The 21760-nt window shown below is 46.9% G+C and overlaps 1 protein-coding gene across 3 annotated transcripts in view; it reads right to left on the bottom strand.

The window, feature by feature from the left end:
* LOC111138641 (RHO family interacting cell polarization regulator 2) overlaps positions 1 to 15385 on the bottom strand; it is a 210826-nt gene extending 195441 nt beyond the window's left edge. For 2 of the 3 annotated variants that reach the window (XM_022490672.1, XM_022490674.1), the window contains exon 1: positions 15212 to 15371. In XM_022490672.1, the coding sequence (XP_022346380.1) occupies positions 15212 to 15287 (76 nt within the window). In that variant the 5' untranslated portion in view covers positions 15288 to 15371. Of the gene's footprint in view, positions 1 to 15211 lie in introns of all 3 variants that reach the window. The other variant, XM_022490673.1, reaches the window with a different exon arrangement.
* Positions 15386 to 21760: the final 6375 nt, after the last annotated feature.

Below are 21760 nucleotides of genomic sequence, written 5' to 3'. Positions count from 1 at the left end.
ATCAGAGATGAAGAACTCAGTAACTGAAATTAGAAATATACTACATGGAATAAATAGCAGACTAAAGGAAGCAGAATGAATCCATGATTGGGAGGATGGAGTAATGGAAAGTAATCAAGCTGAACAGGAAAGAAAAAAAATAATAAAAAATGAAAATAGACTCAGGGAACTCAGCAACACCATCAAACATAATAACTTTCACATCATAGAGATCCCAGAATGGATTTGTGACCTGGACAATGGCGTAATGGAAAGCAATCAGGCTGAACAAGAGAGAAAAATAATAATAATAATAAGTGAAAATAGATTAAGGAACTCAACAACATCATCAAGGGCAATGATGTTCACATTACGGAGATGCCAGAAGGAGAAGAGAGAGAAGAGGAAGCAGAAGATTTATTTGAAGAAATAATAACTGAAAACTTCCATAATCTGGGGAAGGAAACACAAATTTGGATCCAGAAGGCACAGAGAGTCCCCAATAAAATCATTCCAAGGAGGTCCCACCAAGACACAAAGTAATTACAATGATAAAAAGTGGTGATAAAGAGAGAATTTTAAAAAGCAACAAGAGAAAAGAAAACAGTTACATACAAGGGAAAAAACATTCTGATTTTTCAGCAGAAGCTTTGCAGGCCAGGGAGTGTGCCATGCTATAGTCAAAGAGCTGAAAGGAAAAAATCTGCAACCAAGAATACTCTATCCAGCAAGGCTCTCATTCAGAATAGGAGCTAAAGAGTTTCCCAGACAAACAGAAGTTAAAGGAATTCATCAACACTAAGCCAGCCTTACAAGAAATGTTAAAGGGGACTCTTTGAGTGGAAAGGAAAGACCATAAGCAGGAGTAAGAGAAGTAGGAAACACAAAAGCACTAAAATTAAGCATATCTATAACAATCAGTGAAAGGATTCACAAAATAAAAGGATGTAAAGTATGACACCATATCCCTAAAATGTGGTGGAGGGAGGGGTAAACAATGAGTTCAAACTTACGTGACCATCAACTGAATACAGACAGCTATATGCAGAGTATGCTATATATAAACCTAATCATAACCAGAAATCAAAAACCAGTAACAGATATGCAAAAATTAAAGAGAAAAGGAAATCCAGGTATATCACTAAAGATAGCCAGCACCCATGAGAGAAGAAAGTAAAAGAACTACAAAAACAACCATAAAACAAGAAAACAAAATGGCAAAAAGTATATACTATCAATAATTACTTTGAATGTTAATGGACTAAATGCTCCAATCAAAAGACACAGGATGATGGAATGGATAGAAAAGTAAGACCCATCTATGTGCTGCCTATAGGAGACTCATTTCAGACCTAAATACATAAGCAGATTGAAAGTGAAGGGATAAAATACTCCTGGGTAGCTCAGTCGGTTAAGTGTCTGTCTTCAGCTTGGGTCATGATCCCAGGAACCTGGGGTCAAACCCACAGTTGGGCTCCCTGCTCAGCAGGGAGTCTGCTTCTCTGCCCCTCCCCTGGCTCCTGTGCCTCATGGGCTTGGTCTCTCTCTCTCTCTCTCTCTCTCTCTCTCTCTGTCAAATAAATAAATAAATAAATAGATAAATATCTTTTTTAAAAAAAGTGAAGAGATGGAAAAGAATTTATCATGCTTATGGAAGTGAAAAGAAAGCTGGTTAGCAATACTTCTACATGAAAACCAGACTTTAAAACAAAGACCGTGACAAGAGACAAAGAAGGTCACTACATAATCATAAAGGGAACAATCCAACAAGAAGATATAACAACTGTAAATGTTTATGCACCCAACATGGGAGCACCCAAATACATAAGGCAGCGAATAACAAGCTTTATAAAGGAAGTAATCAATACTAATACAATAATAGTGGGGGATGTTAACACCCCACGTACATCAATGGATAGATCATCCAAACAGAGCATCAACAAGGAAACAGTGGCTTTGAATGACACATTGGACCAGATGGATCTAAGAGATATATTCAGAGCATTCCATCCTAAAACAGCAGAATACATATTCCTTTCAAGTGCATATGGAACATTCTCCAGGACAGATCACCTGTCTCAAAACAAAACAAGTCTCAACATACTCAAAAAGATTTAAGTCATAATATCAAGGACCTTTACCAACCACAAAGCTATGAAACTAGAAATCAACCACAAGAAAAAAATCTGGAGAGAACCCAAATACACGAAGCTTAAGTGACATGCTACTAAACAATGAATGGGTCCATTAAGAAATCAAAGAAGAAATAAAAAAAATACTTGGAGACAAATGAAAATGAAAACACAACAGCCCAAAATCTTTGGGATGCAGCAAAACTGTTCTAAGAGGGAAGATTATAGCAATATAAGACTACGTCACTGAGCATGAAAAATCTCAACCAACTAACCTTGCACCTAAAGGAGCTAGAAGAACAAAAAAACCCCAAACCAATAGAAAGAAGGAAATAACAAAGATTAGAGCAGAAATAAATGATATAGAAAGTAAAAGAAAACAGTAGGACAGATCAATGAAACCAAGAGCTGGTTCTTTGAAAAGATCAACAAAATTGATAAGCCTCTAGCCAGAGTCATCAAAACAAAAGAGAGGAGTCAAAGTCAGAAATGCAAGAAGCCAATGCCACAGAAAAAAAGGGATTATAAGAGAATACCAAGGAAAATTATATGTCAACAAACTGGACCACCTAGAAGAAAAGGAGAAGTTCCTAGAAATATACAACCTCCTAAAACTGAATCAGGAAGAAATAGAAAATTTAAACAGATCAATTACCAACAATGGAGTTGAAGGAGTAATCAAAAAACTCCCAAAATACAAAAGTCCAGAACCACATAGCTTCACAGGTGAATCCCACCAAACATTTAAAGAAGAGTTGATGCCTATTTTTCACCCTATTTCAAAAAATCTAAGTGGAAGGAAAGCTTCTAAATTCATTCCATGGGGCCAGAATTACCCTGATACCAAAACCAGAAAAAGACCCTACAAAAAAAAGGGAGAACTACAGTCCAGTATCTCTGATGAACACAGATGCATAAATCTTCAACAAAACACTAGCAAACCAAATCCAACAATGCATTAAGATAATCATTCACCATGATCAAGTGGGATTTACTCTTGGGATGCAAGAGTGGTTCAACATTTACAAGTCAGTCAGCATGATATACTGCATCAGTAAGGATAAAAACCAGATGATCATTTCAGTAGATGCAGAAAAAGCATTTGACAAAGTACAATACCCATTCCTGATAAAAACCCTCAACAAAGTAGGTTTAAGGGGAAAACACCTCAACCTAATAAAGGCCATATATGAAAAATGCACAGCTCCCATCATACTCAGTGGGGAAAAACTGAGAGCCTTCCCCCTAAGGTCAGAAACAAGACGAGTATGTCTACTCTCACCACTTTGATTCAACATAGCACTGGAATTCCTCACTGCAGTTTTCAGATGAGAGAAAGGAATCCAAATTGGTGAGAAAAAAGGGAAGATTTACTATACGCATATGCCATAATACTATATATTGAAAACCCTGAGGACTGCTCTAAGAGACTTTGTGAATGAAAGAAACTGAAAAAAACTGCATGAGATTCAAAGTTATAGAGATTGTTGGTTTCTCTGTGTCACACAGGAGTCATTTTTGAAAGCACTGTGTTCAGAAAGACAGTTTTATAAATGAGTGCTATTTACAGGAAAAACTAAAGGTGAAAAGTCACTCAACGCTACATGGGAGGCTGTGTGATTACTCAGAGGTATTGTGTGCAGGAGGGGGAGCTGGCGTCCACTCGTCATATCTGGGGATTTATGAGGATTTTATTAGATATTTTCATTGGCGTGCATTTTGCCACAAGTACAGCAGAGACCTGAGGTTCATTATGTGAAGTCTCACTAATTCAGATTTATGATAATCCACATTAAGTTGTCTAAAGAGTACCTTTGCTTAGCGGATGAAAAAGGAAGGGTGATGGCGCCTGGGTGGCTCAGCCATTAAGCATCTGCCTTTGGCTTAGGTCATGATCCCAGGGTCCTGGGATCGAGTCCCGCATCATGCTCCCTGCTCAGTGGTGAGCCTGTCCCTCTCCCTCTGCCTGCCACTCACCCTGCTTGTGTGGTCGTTCTCTCTCTCTCTCTGTCAAATAAATAAATAAAATCTTAAAAAGAAAAGAAAAATGAAGGGCAAAAGGGCAGATGAAGGAGATTCATCCCTTAAAGCACTCTGGAAGCTCAGGATGTAGACAGTGGGGACACTAACTGTAAGCCCTGGTTTCTCCTTAAAAATAAGGAGCCTGAGAATTTCTGCAAGTCAGTTTTTGGTATTCTATTTTGAGTTTCCATGTATTTTTTTTCTTCTTTCTGTACATTTTTTAAAATGAAAAATAATTTACGTAAACTTTGAGAGAAATTGGTTGTAGGAATCCAGAGCGTTAATTCTCCTTGTGATTTCTTTGAGTTTGTGACCGTTCTTTGTGTATAATGGAGATCACAGTGGTCTTAAATGCAAGACCATGACCATCTTAAGGACAGTAAATGGTGGGGGGGGGGCGGGGTCATGAGGTATAGCATAGGAATTCCCTCTGAACGGAAACTGACAGGAGAGGAGAGGCTGAAGACCAGGGGGATAGGACACCCGTTTTCTCCAGTGGAGGCCAAGGGCAAGAGGAGGAGGGTGTCTGTCTGTCTGTCCTGGGTCCTAAGCCCCTCTGTCATTCGCTGGCTGCTGGCGTGTGGGTCTGCTGGCTGACGCCCAGGGCCCCACAGTCCCTGCACAGCACCCGCCAAAAGGAGCCACTCAAGCAAATGCCACTTCTGGATCCCCCAGTCTCCTAGAAGCAAACGTTCCATTTTCCAAATAGTAAAACAAGAGTACGTCAATTAAGAACTTCATGATAAATTCTATTTTTACAACAAATTGCATTTTAAAAATAACTAAAATCCTAAAGCTGCGTTCTCCGGCACTAGACATTTGTAGGGTACCACAGGCGTCCGGGATATTTTCCCACGCTCTGTCTCACGCAAGTCTCAGGACCCCAGCGAAGGGAGGATTCCATCCACTGCGTTGGCAGATATGCCCGGAGGGGCTGAAGGACACATGAAGATGGTGCTCACCCGTGGCTGAGCCTGCTGCAGCTCCGGGAGGACAGGGGCTCTATGGTGACAGACAAACCTCTCCCCAAGGTCAGAAAGGAAAGGAGAGAGTGTGACCTCCAGGGGCTGACTCAACCATGCTGTGCTGGGTGCAGAAGGGAAGGGGCCTGGAGGAGTTACCCCAGTTTTGGGGTGACCACGGACACACCATGACCTAGGAGCAGGTGGAGCTGGGGGGTGCTGGTGGGTACGGAGAGAGGCATCTTCTGGGGAGCCGAGCAGCAGCCTGGGAGTCTGTGCTGGGGAGGAAAGGGCCCCACGAGGGTGCCGCCACATCCTGCAGTGACTTGAGTTGCTGTCACTCCACCCTCTTCCGCCGTTAAGCTGAGCTGCTGGGCGGCTGTGGGGAAACAGTGTCAGAACCCCCCACAAGGATGGGAACCGGCGGAACACGTAGGGAGAGGCGAGTCTCACAGGTCAAGGGATCACAAGCAGGGCTGGAACTCCAGAGGCAACAACCCTGGTCACTGGAGGGTAGACCCAGCCCCCTGATCTCACCTAGTTCTGCCCGAGACCCAGGGTCCTCTGCCCGAAGCTGGTTGTTGGCTCCAGACGAGCCCCAGCTCTGAGTCCAAGCATGCTGAGTGGCCAGGTTTCTCAGTGGTCTTCACCACCCTTGTCTGGCGTAGAAAAGAAACTGGGGGCTCTGGGAAGATAGTCCACAAAGATCTTAACATTCTGTTAGTGTTTTCTTGATGTGTACTTCTCAGTTTCCTGAACACTGAGCCTAGCTCTGTAGACACCTCTCCCAGTAGATACTACTCATCCCCTTTACTGGGGCAGACATCTCCAGCCCTGGAGACCACCTTTGGGAGACTCCCAGAGCTGTCTGTTTTTCAGTGGAGCCCAAATTCTGAGATTGGGGTACAGAGAAAGATGAGTTTTGTAAATAGCTCAGGGAGCTGCAAAAATGGCTAGATTGGGTGTCCACTGATTGGAGCTGGAATCCTAGCCATGAAAGTTTTAGCAGGAGCTGGGATGGTAAGGAAGGGACGTTGAATCTGGGCTACATTCTGTCACCTAGTAACTATGTGGTCCTTAGCAAACCCTTCAGTTTGAACTTCCAAGTCCTCCCCAGCAAAATGGATATAATGACCAACTTAAGGGGTTGGATGGAGCATTCAGTGAAAGAACAACTCAGAGAGCACTGGGCATGTTGCCTGGCATGAGTCCTGTCCCAGGGAAATGGAAGATGTTCCCCATTGCTCCTTTCTCTCAGAACCTTTGTTCCCCTCCAAGTGAAAGGGGATAATACAGATCTTTCTACCTTACAGAGTAGCTGTGAATCTCCAGTGAAAGAATATAGGGGAAATCAGGTCTAGCCGCAAAAGCGTAAGGTTGGAATCATGTTTATCAAGTTGACACGTTGGGACCCATCATCTGGGCCACACCAGTGTCAGGAAGGGATGGAGAGGAGTGGGTTTGGTCTGATGTGGGAAGAGGTAAGGCAAGGCCCTGTAAATGGGATTGTATCTGGGACTGGAAAGTGCTAGGATGACTGTGGAAGTGGAGTGCTGGAAGGGATACCCCCCTAATGTGTGATGAAAGACGGGGTGCACAAGAGACCACAGCCAAACTTCTGGCCTGGGTGAGAAAGGATGTTTGTGTATCGAACATGAAGACGGTAAGTGGCCCAATCGACGTCTCACAGATGATTGAAGACCTGGAAGCAAGTCCCACAGCCTTGGAGGGGACGCTCACCATCCCCCACATCACAGATGATGCAGAAATTGCGACTGCATTAGGGCGATGGTGAACAAAAGAACAGGTCATCCCACCTGGAGGATTAGGCTTCTCATTTTAAAAACCAAACAGCTTCCTTCCAACTGTGAGGTTAAATTCACTTTCAGCTCAATTCAACTTCCTTTAACTTCTACTTGGAAGGAAATCAAGTTTTTGTCCTTTGGGGGAATTATAACAATGCCTGGGCTACTCACTTAAAAGCTGGATTAAAAGCTGAAAGCTAATGCACATGATTTCCTTAAGAAATCAAGACCTCCATTCACGCTTTCCTTCTTGGTACAGGATATCACCATTCGTGATGCAAAATGCAACATTTTAATTCGAGTTAGGGAGAAAAAAATGAAGAGATAACAGGGCAGTGAGAAAGCTCCTCGACCCCAGCAGGACTCCTGGATCCTCCGTGACTACATCTTAACCTGGGTGTGGATTCCGGGTCTCCTACTGGGGAACGCGATCCCCTCTCGGACACAACCTCTCCAGCCACGTACAGGAGGGGGGACGATGGGTATGGCACATTCTGAACTGTGATCCTTTCCCACTGACTGAATGAAGCACCAGGGACAGGTCTCACCGATACTGCCAGGGTACAGATGGGGCACCGGGGGGACTCCAGAGAGCTTCGCTGTCCTCGATTTGTCTACAGCTTCCCCTGAGAGGGGAACAGACTCGTGAAGACCTGGGGGCTACCCACTCTGGTTGCTGTCTCGCCATGGTTTTTGACTAGAGGTCTTGGCACCTGCGCATAATCATACCTTATAAAGCTACGCCCAGTAATGGGATATGATCTGCAACGAAGAGCAAACCTTCAGGCAACGACAAGGATGAACCTCAGATAAATTCAGCTAAGTGAGAGAAGCCAGACTCAAAAGGCTCCAGTTGGTAGGAGTCCACTTACACAGTATTTTGGAAAAGGCGAATCCGGAAGACGGAAAATAGATCATTGGTTGACCCTCTCTAGGGAGAGGGGCTGACGGCAAAGGGGCAGGAGAGTAGGTTTGGGTGGTGGAACTTCTAGATCCTGGTCACCGAGGTAGATCGCTAGAAGGTATTCAACAGCCACAGATGTTTGTCTGCATTGACAGGACTGTGCGTGAAGAAGTAAAAGTTTTCTCTATAAAAAGTATTCTCTGTAAAGCATAATTCAATAAAATTGATTTAAAAAATACTTTTAAGAACCATTAACAAAGACTGAATGACAGAGGTGTTGAAGTGTTTAGAGTGAAGTGTGGAGCATTAAGAAATAAGATTTGCTGATGGATCCACAGACGAGTGGAGGCACAGATAGAGAGGAGAGAAAGCCAGGAGAGTCAAACATCACTGGAAGGATCTAGGTGGTGGGTGTGTAGGTGTTCCCACTAGAATTCCTGCAACTTTTTCATATGTGAATATTGTTACTAACGAAATCTTGGAATGCTCTTAAAGAACACAGCTCACACCTTTCCTTCACCATTGGCTCCATTTAGAGGGGTGATGGCAAGCCCACAAATTTCCTCTCATGCCATGCTCTCTGATGGACTCAACAACAGAGCCTCCTTTCTGGCCCCTTGAAGCCATCTAGACAGAATGAAAGCTTCCTCTTGGTCCAGAGGGGGAATCTCTTAAGGTTCTTTGCAGGCTTGTTTACATGTATTTGCTCTTTTCCCTTTAACACAGTTTAGCAAAAGCGATTTGTCTGTCACTTGTTCAAAAATGGAAGGTTTGGATTAATTTGGCTCTGTTGGTAGCAAATCCTCCGGGAACAAAACTTGGGGTGGCAGCATTCAGAGCCAACAAATATCCCAGATTCTGTTTTCTTGGTCTTGCCCACCTATTCTGTGCACGCTCTGACTCTAGATGCCACTCTCCATTCTGGGACGGGGACAAGTGCCAAGCCACCCATGCGCAAGCACGAGAACACCTCTGGTGCCTTGGAAACCAGGCACCCAGGGACCAGCCTGCCAGGGGATCGGGAAGGATCTTGTTGCCAAGACGGCATTCATTTTGGCTGGGGGTGCAAAGACTCACTCTTTGTAGGGGAACGGTTCCACCCTACACTACCATCCAGAGACTCAAGGGCAGCACCCATGGCTGCAGAAGTCTGAGACTGCAGACAAGGTGAATAATTAACCAGATGCTTCAGTCCTCATCCAGTACAATGCATTTATATAATTATAATCTCTGTGTGTGTGTGTGTGTGTGTGTGTTTCAGTGAATCAGATTAGGTGTACTTAGCTGTCCAAACTCTGCAAGCCTTCATTTCCACTTGGTTGTATGGACCCAGTCTAAAGATATTTATGGCTTTTGACTGGCATAGGAAGGCATTCAGGTTACGTTGCTAAATGAAACAAGCAAATTGCAGAACAGATCCTACGAAAACAATACATTGAGTGTATTTTAGTGAAAGAAATGTGAGCAGTGGGCTGTAGGGCGGTGGGCTGGGGATTCTAGAGGACTTCCCCTCTCTGTCTCATGTGTTTGTGTGTTGCTTGATTCTTAGATCATGGAGACAATGGCTTTGGATCAGATCAAAACCAAATGAACAGGTCTGGTTTTTAGCGTTACTGCCCAAGCTCATGGTCTTCCCAGGCTTGGCAGAGAAGTGCCAGTGTGTGTGTGCATGCACACACACACACTCACACGCAGTCAAACAATTTCTAATCTTGCTATTTTGGTGCAAAACCTGGTGTGCACATAGTGGGTTATGTTTGGCTAACATTTCAAGATGGTTTCCATTCCCTTAGGACACTCCTTCCCAACCTCCCCCCAACTTAATAGACTAGCTTAACGCTCCTGAGAAAATGTGCTATTTTGCTAATTTTCTGCTTCTAACCAGAGACCAAGTTGTTATTCTAGTGATTAACCTCGGGGCTCTTCGTATCCGTCTACAAACAACCAACCTGAGAATAAAATCTGTCACCAAGCCCTGAGTTCTCTAATCCCTCCACTGTTTTCATTCCTTTTTATTTTTGTTCGTTGTAGTTGTCTGTGTTTCTTCTTCCTCTCCTTCCCTTTGCCCTCCACACCCTCTGTTTTGTCCGTCCTTGGCTGGAGACAGCTAAAATATCTGTCCAGATCAATGTACATACAAAGAGAGCACTTTCTCGTCCAACAGAACCCCCTTGAATTATTCAGAGTATCTCCCTTTCTCGGGTTTCCCATCCCTTTTTTTTCCTTGACAGTAGGAGCTGGAATGGGGCCCTTGGTAATGGCGCTCCCGGACTTAATCATGAAGGCAGGAAGAAGGGTAAGTCTTGTATAGAAGCAATTGTTCTGGACCATGGGAAAACAGGCAATGTCACATGTGAAGGTATATAAATAATCCTTACATCAGTACGAATGCTGTGGCCCCTAAACAAAATACAGCCAAATTCTCCGTGATTGGCAGAACTGTAAACAAGACATGGGGGGGAACGGAAGCTCACACCCAGGGCGGGGGTTGGGGAGGCTGCCCACTGTCTGAGTGCAGGCTGTTAATGGACAGTTTTAGCAGGTGGATAAGCTGGAGCCCAGGAGAAAATGTAACCTGGGGATGACAGAGCATGTCCTAAAAGTCTTCTTTTTTCATTTTTTATACTCATAGTGACCCCCTCATTGACCTCTTCCCAAATTTTTAAGCCTATGGCTTTATTTTTATTTTTTAAAGATTTTTACTTATTTATTTGACAGAGAGAGACACAGTGAGAGAGGGAACACAAGCAGGGGGAGTGGGAGAGAGAGAAGCAGGCTTCCTGCTGAGCAGGGAGCCTGATGTGGGGCTCAATCCCAGGGCCCTGGGATCACGACCCCAGCCAAAGGCAGAGGCTTAACAACTGAGCCACCCAGGTGCCCCTAAGCCTATGGCTTTAAAGGAGCCAGAAGCCACAAGAGGCATTATACTGGGGGAAGACAGAGCTGAGAAGCCAAGCCCGGAGCAGGCGCTGTGCCACAAGGAGTGGACATCTAGGAGCCATGCTGGTGCAGCAATGCTGAAGTCCCACAGCTCCCCAGCCCCTGCACAGGTCCTGGAGGGAGGAGACCCAGGAGCAAAGGGAGAGAGGTCTGGCTGACAACATGTCAGGGGAGCCTTGCCAGGTGCTTGGAAAGTGGGAGCAGCAAGCCGATAGATAGGAAGCGGGCTGCCCCGTAAGCTGATGGTGCTCGAGCACGAGAGGCCACCTGCACAGCAGTGGCCTCATGGACCTTGGCATCCAGCACTCTCCCCCTTCCGTGGGCCGCTCTGGCTCCCTGGGACCTCCCCAGCATCAGCCCTTGGCTTTGGCATCTTCTGGAGACACCAGTCATGTAGAGGAGAGCACAAGACCTTTCCAGAAGCAGAGTGCTCCCTGAGCCACGCGGGGTCAGGAAGGACTGCTGGCTTCTTCTGTACTTGTGCTCCCTTCTCCAGCATGGCCTCTCCCCCTCAGCCCAAAACCATGGGGGGGGCCCTGGTGGACCCTCGGTACTGTCCCACATGTCACCGTCACCGTCACCATTTCGCTTCTCTCAGATCCAACAGCCATCATGCCCCACACCAGGCACTGCGTAAGGAGGTGACACAATTTAGGTCTTCATCTCCCCAGAGCACCATAAGACTGGTCTCCTTCTAAACCCATTTTATGGTTAAGGAAGTATACATCCAGGGAGGTCAGGTGACTTGCCCAAAGAAGCTGGAGGAAGCGACATCTCCCAGTTATCAAGGCAGACACTCTTGCCAGGCTTCCTCTCCCTGACGTCCCCTAACGTTGGCAGAGTGAAGAAGGGTCCCCCCCTCACGGCCACGACCTGCCCCGACACTGCGTCATCACTCAGAGTCCAGGTGCCCCTGCGCTATTGCTCATACCCCTCCTTACCTGAGGGAGTCAGGTAAGCAGCCTGATGGAGTTTCTGGGACCTCGGATGAGCCCCTCCTTAGTCCGCCCCCATCACTCGTTTGGGTCTTTCTCTGGTGGCCTCTTTAAAAATGCAAATATTCCTGAGAAGGGTGACACATTCCAGCTCTCATACTGTGGCTCCATTATGTTCCATCCTGCACTCCTATGAACCTATGAACGCTAAACCATGTCAACAGCTCATCATAGTCACCGGGAGTGAACAGAAAAGCAAGGGGCACAAAGGGAAAATGGGCTTTGGGGGTCGCTGCTTTAACAGGGATATAATTTTGATTGAACTCGAAACTTTCCTGAGTTCACTAGATGCCGGGCATTTTGCTCAGAGTTAGAGGCATACAGAGCATGATCAGAATTGGTTTCTATTTGAGATCTGAATATGGGCCATGTGTTGAATAATACTAGGGGAGCATTAATTTTATTAGGCAGTTATACAGAAAAAGGACCTTACTTTTTAGAGATGCTCTTACTAAAATATTTAGAGTTGAGATGTCATAATGTCTGAATTTATTTTAAAATATTTCGGCAGGATGAAGATGAAATGAATATGGCAAAATATTAGCAGTTGTTAAATTTAGGTGGTGGCTATATGGGATAAATTGTGTTATTTTCTCTACCTTTCTGTATTTTTGAAAATTTTCATAATAAAAAGTAAAAAGAAAAACCTTTCCAGTAGCTCAAAATCCAGGTTCTATGGCAAGGATGACAGGTTTTGTGGTAAGCAGAATCCAAAGATGGCGCTGTGATTCCTAATCCTGGTTTATAAATGCTCATGTAACTCCCTTAGCTAGAGTGTGGGAAAGACTGTGAATATGACGAGATTTTACTTCCATGATTAGGCTATGCCATAGGGACACAGATTATGGGTTTTGCAGATGTAATTAAGATCCCTGATCAAAACAAAAAAAAAAAAATCCCTGATCAGTTGATTTTGAACGAATCAAAAGAAGATTATCCTGGGTGGGCCTGGCCTAATCAGGAGAGCTGTTTAAAGGAGAGATCACAGGCAGCATCAGACACTCTCTGGGTTGGCCTTGAGAATGCAGAATTGCCATGTAGAGAGGGCCATGTGACAGGGAACAGTGGGGAGCCTCCAGCTGCTGAGGGCTTTCCAGTGCTGATGTCCATGAGGAACTAAATTCTGCCAAGAGCCCTTGAGTTTGGAAGAAGACTGTAGGCCCCAGAGGAGACAGAGGTTCTGGCTGATGCATTGACTGCAGCATTGTTAGACCCTGAGCAGACCTCACTAATTCATGCCCAGTCTCCTGACCGATGGAAAGGGCAAGGTAATAAATGCGTGTTGTTTTAAGACAATAAGCTTATGGTAATTTGTTACAAAACAATGGAATACAAATGCAGCTTTTGGGTGTTGAAGCAAATCTAACTGATTAGAAAAAGCAGCGCTGGACGGGAAAGGATTCCAAGCCTGGGCCTGGCTTCCCTGGGAGAGCACAAGCGAGCCGTGGTTGACTGGCAATGTCTGCCTGGGCATGGGAGTGGCGCACGTGGCCCTCCTACTGCCATTCGCAGTCCCTTTGAGGATTGGAGGGAAATGAGTTATTAACGGATTTTTCTCAATGACAGAATAACCTCAAGGGTTATTCTTGGATCTCCGAATCAGAGGGGACGCTCACCTGTGAGAAAAGCCTCAGAGAAGGGGGACAGAAAAACTTATCAAAGACAGAATTTAGCCATTGCAAAACAATGCCAAGGGCTAGCCTGACGTTTGCAGTGAGACAGTTCTCCATCGTTCTTTCTCTCTTCACGGTCTTCCCTGTTTCCCTTTCCATGGCCTCGAATTCAAACATGCACAGGTGTTCCATGAGTTGGAAAAAATCAACCCCAAAGTCACCTGATCCCCTGCTACTTCTAACTCACACTGCCTTGAACACGGCAGGGCTCTTGACCCCCGTGGAGCAAAGCCAGAATCCCCTCCTTTCTCAGACGCTTGTGCCACAGAGGTCGGGACTGGCCTGCTTCATGTCCGACTCAGAGGAAGCATTTATTAATAATCATTGTTTCATAGCAAAAACGTGCAGAAACCTTCCCCCAAAGCCCAGATGTTAGTCTCACCACTCAAGTAAAATCGCTCTAACAAAACAGGCCTTTCCCCCAAATTCCTGTTTGTGGAGGGTAGGCCACCTCCCCACTGCTGTGCGTCGACGGATCGACCCATCCTTTCCCAGTCACACATCCCACTGCAGGGTGTTGTCCAAAACCCAAGGGACCACAGCCCTTTCCCCCTGGACGCAGAAACTGAAATCTGAACTTCCAAGCAGGCACAGGTGAAAGTAGCAGATGAGTAAGAAGGGAAAGCCTCCAGAAAATTGCTAACAGCTCCTTAATTGTACTAAAGACTTCGCCGGGGCAATTGCTTGTATGTGGGGTGCCGTTTGAACCCAACCAGCCGAGCTTGGCCCCTTAACCTAGCAGGCCACCACCATGTTTTTTTATGTTCCTAAACCACTCATTCCTCTTAACTGTTTTCACCGGCGCTTCTTCATGTGCGTCTCGCCAACGTCTAACTAGACTTAAGTAACCCCACATGATGGGATCCCTTACACCGGGGCTCAGTGGCCCACAGCAGTCCCATTCTGCACCTGAGCATCCTACTGGCTATTTAGCATGTAAAGGGTTCACAGCCAGGGTTTAGACGTGAGAGCTCTGACTTAAAAATTAACATGTTTTTGCTTTTCTGGAAAAGTCAGGAAACCTGAAAACTTGGAACTCCATTTCTCATGAAAGCAATCTGATGACATCAAAGAGTGGCTATGTTTTTGTGGGAGGACACATGCTTCTCCCTTTTACCACAGACCCCACCACTCCCCGTTGCCTTCTCAGGCCGAGGCCACGATTCAGTTGTAGCTCGTCAGCATGGCTTCACCAGTTTTTATGGTGCTTATTGGTGGGTAATGGTCCAATAAGCAACCAATATATTGCTTATTGGTGGGTAATGGTCTGGGCATATATTTGGAATGTTTCTTCCTTCTCAGATTACTTCAGCACCAAAATCTCCCTTTTGGGTAGCATTCCTGTCAACTCAACGGGAACCTCAGCGTGAGTCTGATCATGTAAGAAGCAGACGACTGGTCCTTTAAAGGAAGTGTGTCTCCCTCGAGTTTCACCCACTCTAGCTACATGGCTGTTCCATTCAGACGCTGCATATTCTCCCCACCCCCACCCATGCCGGAATAAACGAAAGTTCCAGTTCACACAACTCCTTGACTAGTATAAATATTTATCTGTATTTTCCATCTTGATGCAGAAAGAGGCCCTCTCGTGCTTGCTACTTGAAACAGTGTATTTTGTTACCTCTAATCAGGATTAAGCTGCAGGAAGCAAACAGGAAGGGAGAGAAGAGGAGAACGAAGGCCTCAGGAGAGGGTGCCCAGGACACCGGAGGAGGGGGCAGGTAGGAGCACATAAGGGAAAGTTGGAGAAGGCAGGCCGCTGCGAGGAGGGGCGCAGGCCACACCCTTGAGACACTCACGGTTGAGCTGTCGCCTCCGGATCCGGTCCCTCCATGGCCTGCTTCGGATCCAGTGCAATCGAGAAGGTAGCACCATGGTCCCAAGGTGAGCCTTCTAAAACCCTCTCATGGCGGGAGCGAAAGGGCACCCAGCAACACGGAAGACAAGTCCAAGTGCGTAAAACTTAAAAAAAAAAAAAAAAAAAAAAAAGGAAAAACTCAAACCAAAAAACCCCCACCCCTCTTCTCTTTTTCTGTGTCTGAGGCTTCCGTTGACCTCTTTTATCTTACAACTTGCTTTTCCTTTCCTTCCCGAAACTCCCCACCGGCCCGTAGGCAGCTGCCGCGCGGGGCTGTGGGGCCGAGCCTCTCCAGGCCTCCTGGGCCATGTTTTATGCATGAAGATGATGGGGCGGTAATTTATTCTTGCGGAGCTCCTGTGTCGGCTGCACGTCAGCGGAGCTGGGTGCTGGCTGGGGGAGGGCAGGTGTGAGTGTCTGCAGGAAGAATGGCCCGAAATGGGAATCCCTCTCCGCAGGCGGGACTGAAGACCGGAGCTTGGCTGCCGGGAACGTGGGGTAGGATGGCTGGAGCCGAAATCAGGGCAATGGCCCTCACGTTTTAGGGCATGTGATTTCTTCACTGCTGGGTCCCTAGCGCCTGGCACAGAGCGGGGAGCAATGCATATTTGTTGAGTGAATGAACGGTTCAGTGACAACCAACTCAAAAACTTGTTGGTGCCGCCATGAGCCTTTTATGCCAGTGAACCTGCTTGATTCACGGTCCTCAAAGAGGCTTGCTGGAACCTGCTGGCCCATGTCTCTCCCCACACTTTTCTCTCCATCAAGGACCACACTCCTTCCTCACCCACCCACTCATGCTTTGAAATCTCGTTTTCCTGTGATGCATTCCTGAAGTCACATGATGGGGCCAGCCCCACACCCCTGCACGCCTCACACTCTAGCCAGCGACCAGATGGCCCTCGTCGGTTAAAGCTCTTGCTTGTTCACTTGTTTGACTGACTGTGTGTCCGAATAGCGAGGGTGCTTCTCGGTGGCAGGTGCTGTGTAGTCCTCTCCCCGGGCTGCCGCAGACAGTGTTTTGCCTGGGAAATTGGTGACATTAAGGAGTGGCTGGGGCGTTCTGCCTCCCCAGTCTCCACCACCCTGAATAAATGTACAGTCTAACTCAAGACACTGTATTGGTTATAAAAACAGCCTGGACACAGACCCTAGGTCCCCAAGCCACCTTCTACAGACATTGCAGGGCTGCGCCGGGATACGCTCATGATGGGTTGTTCTGTCCTACGCAATGCCCCCCTGCTCCAGACAGCCAACAGCTCTTGATCAACACCTTAGGGACAGTCTCGCCATGAGGTCCCAACTGGGAAAAAGTGACAACTCCAGTCCCCAAATGTAACCCAAGAGAATCCAGCATCTGGCTGAAGGCAGAAAACATGTCGAGTCTCTACTGTGTATCCCCCTGGGGCCACAGCAGGGGGATGGGGAGCTGCTGAGAGGTGGGAGTCAGGGGGGCAGATGGGCGTCACTGATGTCCCTGTGCCTTGCTGGCTTCAGCTCAGAAGGGAAAGAACCTACAGCCCTCCCAGGGTTGGTGCGATGAAATGAGATAAAGTTAAATAACTCTGGGGGTTGGCAGGTGTTGGAAGGTTCCCCCAGGAGCTCACTAGTAAAGCAGGGGTAAAGTCATTTCCAAAGTACCTGGGAGCAAACTCTTGGTAGCCTGCTGACTCGCCTCCTGCCTTTGACATCACTGGGCCTCAGTGTCTTCATCTGCCAACGGGGGTAAGAATGACAGCCGCTGCCCTGTGGTTCTGCTGATGTCACAAGGGGATACGCGTCAAGGGCTTAGAACTGGGTTCATCATAAAGAAATTGCTCCTTGTCAGCGGCTACTGTTGACTAGTAACGCAAATTTCACCCACATCGGCAAATTCCTCTGGGCCTTTGGCGCCTGATCTGCCAAGTGAGGGGTCTGGGCTACCTTATACCAAGAATCCCGAGTATTCATTTCCCAGGGCTGCCATCACAAATTGCCACCAAGGTACTGGCATGAAACACAAATGTCTTACCTCACAGCTGGGGAGGCCGAAGTCTGAGGTGGGGTCGCAGCTGGCTGACAGCGGGGTGTCTGCAGGGCCCCAGGGGAGACTGTTCCTTGCCTTTGCCAGCTTCTAGGGGCTGCTCAGAGTCCTTGAATCTATTTCCAAGTGATCTTTGTTAGCCTGAAAAACCACCACCTGGCAGGGCAGGGTGGGGGCGGGACGGGGGGCGGGATGGGGCCCTTTATACCAAATGTAGTGACTCGGCAATTCAGGGTCCCGTGGGGCTCAGTCGGGCGAGACAACCACCTTGGGACCCTGACTGTGCCTGCCTCTCAAACTTCGTTTTCTGGAGTAGGGGGTGGAAGAGACCAAGATCAGGATGAAATCTAAGGACGGTAGCCACTGAGAAGGTTGTACTGCCTGTTGCGAATGGACACAGTCCCCTGGAATGATGCAGGAAGTAGAAGAAACCCACATATTAGATGAGGGCCTAGGAATGGATGTTCTCACCATCTGGTCTGCTCCAGAAACTGCCCCCCCATTGTTCCCAGCAACACAGTCCCGCTCTACATGGCACTTGCCATAAATCAGATCAGGTGGCCACCACGAGGCAAAGAGAAGAGGAAGCTCACAGACGATGCTCCCTTCCGCCTCCTTGGTTCACCCTGGGCCCTTCAAAGTCTGTGCCCGCAATGAACTTGAGCCTATAGTATGTGATATCAAGTGAAGCGTTTTCTTCTTCTTCTTTTTTTTTTTTTTTTTTTTTTTTTTTGCAATCAGCATCAGACCTTCTCTCTTCCTCATTAAGCCACACATTTCCTCAAGCCTCTGCTGCATGAGTCACTGCTTTTCTGATGCACATAATTTACGGCAGCAGCTGAGGGAGAACAGCAGGCCAGAGGGGGCAGAAAAGTAGAGTTAGGTCCAGAATATAAGGCAGTTGAAAAGTTTGCATTTCCTCTTCTTTAGTGCATTTCAATGCCTATCTGTCCTGTTTGCTCATTATAATCACAGAGAGACTGGGGGTTGGGGAGGGGACCAGAACAAGAAGCAAAGGACTGGCTGCCATGCTTTCTCATTCTTTCTTCTCACTGGCCGTTCTCTGGACCCATAGCTCGCACCATATGGTTCCTTCTTCTGACTTCTTGAGTCTCACATTTCCCTCCATCAAGCACATACCCTTGCATGCCTGGAATGAACGGTCTGTGGAATGTTCTCCTCCCAAGGAACATTCTCATTCATGCTAAGCATAGAATATTAATTTTGACTCTTCTCTAGGCCCATGTTGCTATTAAATTTTCATAAGCTGCAGAATTTCATGGCAAACACAGAGATTCTGCTAGGAGCAACGTGTTTAAAAGAACATGGAGGGGGGAAGCATAATTATGAGATCCTTTCTTCATATTTTTCCCTTCAACTCATTTGCAATAAACGGAAACTAGATGTTAGGTTCGGGAGAAGGCACGCCAGCGTGTTTATTTCTACTTGAAAACTGTCCTGGGGAGAAACAGACCTTCAAGGACTCTGTGGAGGATGGAAAGCGCTGAGACAAAGCACATTGTGCTACTTTTAAAGCAAACCACTAAGGGAAAACTTGGTATTATTTTTAAATAAAAGCTTATCAAACACCAGGAGGAAAGAATAGCACAGTACTAAATTGGTTTCTCTCCTGCCACAAAGGAACATGCAAAGGACAGAGGGTTCAGCTTGTTCTCTGGAAACTGGAAAGGGAGTGGGAGCCAGGTCCTTGCTGAGGCTCTCCGGCTGGCTATCTACCCACACTCATGGAATGAAAACACCAAGAAACAGGCTTTGTGTTGTATGCTTTAAGGAGATATGTGCTTTTATTTCATTTCCCCCATGTTCTTGTTCATAAGTAGATAAGAAAGTGAAGGCCAAGAATGGTTGCTCTAGATAATAATTATCGAATACATACGGTGCCTCACATGTATTAATTCATAATACTGTCATAATAATCCTGAGCCCGTTTTGCAGATGGAGAAACTGAGGCCCGAGAAGTTCAGTGATTTGCCGTGATCACATGCCCAGAAAGTGACTGAAATGAGATCTGAATTCAGAAAACCTGGCTCTGAGTATAACTGCACCCTCTGTTAACTCTTCAGATCGAGTAATTAAAAAGCACTGCTGTGTAACCACACGCTGCTCGCTACATCGTGAGTGCTTCTGATGGGTGGTGCTACCAGTCCAGTTTTGAAATACGCAGCATATAGCCTTGGGAAAGAGAATTATGGAGTAATAAAGAATCAGAACATTTGACAACTATTAGAGAAACTGCTTAGACAACATCACGTCCAAAAATCTCATTTTAGAAAAGATGAAACCAAGGCTCGAGAAGTTGTGACACGTAAAAGTTGGCACAGCAGGACTGGGTGGATGGATCCTGGCTGTGCCTTCATCCAGCCCATGCCCTAGCCTCAATACAAGGTTCTTTCCACTGCTGCTGACACCTGATTTCACAGGAGCTTGGAGGCCTAGAACATTGCTGGGGGTGGTTTTTGTGGAGCAGAGACAGAATTGTGAGCTGGCCTCTAAGAGAGAAGCATGAGGCTAAAGCGAGGCCAGTGCCTGCATTTTCCGTGTGCTCTTCTCTCCCCTTACAGCCCATCACTGTCCTCTCTCCCTCTCCCCTTCCTCCCTCACATCGGCTCCTCCACAGCCCTTCCTGTCTCAGTGAGCAGCCCCACCTCCCATCCAGTTGCTGCAGCCAGCGAGCTGGGCCCTCCTCCTTGCTCTCTGCTCCTCATGCCCCACGTTCACGGGTTCTACTCCCAGTCACCTCTCTGATCTGCTCCCTAGCCATCCTCACAGTCCCCGTCCTGGCCCAAGCCACCGTCACCTGTCACGCAAACCACCTTAGCATCTTTGTGTCCCATTTTGGCTGCCTACGCCAATCCACTTGCTGGTCAAAAGAGCCATCATTTGAAAATCCTGGAATGACCACATACCGCCACCACTGAAAGCCCTTGGGGAAGGTGGAGGACTCTTGGGATAAAATCCAAATTCCCTAACCTCATGAGCTAACTGTTTCCATGAGAGTGGAGAGGAAGAGACTGGTAATGAAGATGTTCACCCGCTGGAAGAGGGGCACAAGACAGGAAAGTAAGTGCCCGTGCACGGAGCTGAAGCTTTAGGAGGCGGGGTCCGGGATGGTGCCCAGGGAAAGAAATACAGGAATCACTCGGGTATGAGCTCGCTGAGTAGCGACCCCATGTCTGTCCCCCCAGCCCTCTAAATTGACAATTACTGCCAGGCCTCACCGAAGGAGAGTCTTATCTTCTCCTGTAATTAAGGGCCCAGATATTTTTAGTTTCACCATAATCGATTATGCGCAGAGTGACTGACATCCATGGCCTCCCCAGGGGAATGAGAGTGAGGAGGCCGTTGTCTCAGCTCCTCCAGCAGCCCGATGGGAGGGAAGAAAAGTATTTGGGCAGGGTCTGTGTCACCTTTGCGGCGGCTTCCTTTGGGGGTCCTCAAGATGGAGAGGACAAGTATTTCCTTATTATATTGAGTGATAAACTTCCAAGTCTTCTTCAATCCCAGTGTTAGTGGGGCTGTATCCTTCTCAGCCTTGTCAGAAGAGAAGGGGTAAAAGATGCCATGATCTGAAGGTTGCTTCTCCTCTTTCACCCTGAAGTGATCGAAGAATCGAAACCTCCCAGAACTCCAGAGCCGGAGAGACCTCGATGTCACTGCCCCACCCCTCACTTCACGGAAGGGGAAGCAGCAACGCAAAGGACAGAAAAGTCTCATCGATGCCCCAAAACCAGTTTGTTTCTGAGGCAATCATAACACCCTGTTGTTCTGGCACACAGCTGGGGACTCTCTCCACGCGCACAAGTCATTACAAATCGGGCTTCTCACATGCGAAATACACGCATTTCTTAGCAATATTTGGAACATTCCATTTCATGTGTGAGCCAACAGCATAACAAGGACTGTGTTTTAAAATGGTGCCATGAAATAAAAGAGTCTCAAAACTTCTACACGGCTTGTTCCCAGAGGGATATTTACCAGATGGGGGTCATGTATATTTGTATATATTTTTAGGACAGGGAGGGAAGAGATGTTTTCCTTATCGAAAATAACACTGGGGGGGTAGTCTCCCCTGGATGTCTCTGCCGAGGGTCCTGGACTCACAGGCGTCTGTTCCACCTGCTGGAGGGAGCCCACCCAAGTAGCTCCGACATGTTTTCTTCACTAGGTTCATCCCATTCAGGTTTTTTTATTGTTGTAGGCACTGAGTGTATGAAGATGAATAAAACACGGATTTGCCTTGGAGAGCTTAACATCCTCTGAAGAATGCAGACAGATTCACAAATAACCGTATGGCCAGATCCCACAGGGTCGGTGTTGGAGGAGTCCCACAGAGTCAGTTGGGAGCCCAGATGATGAAATGATCCTGACAGGAAGGAAAAAGCCAAAGCAGGTCTGGGGAGGCGGCCGCATCTGAGCTAAGCCTTGAAAGACCGGAGGATATCAAGA

Source organism: Enhydra lutris, unplaced genomic scaffold (assembly GCF_002288905.1).
Source record: "Enhydra lutris kenyoni isolate GAN:26980312 unplaced genomic scaffold, ASM228890v2 scaffoldscaffold93, whole genome shotgun sequence".
NCBI classification, from domain to species: Eukaryota; Metazoa; Chordata; class Mammalia; order Carnivora; family Mustelidae; genus Enhydra; species Enhydra lutris.
Note: the sequence above shows the minus strand (reverse complement) of the source record. Positions and strands in the feature narration are given on the sequence as shown.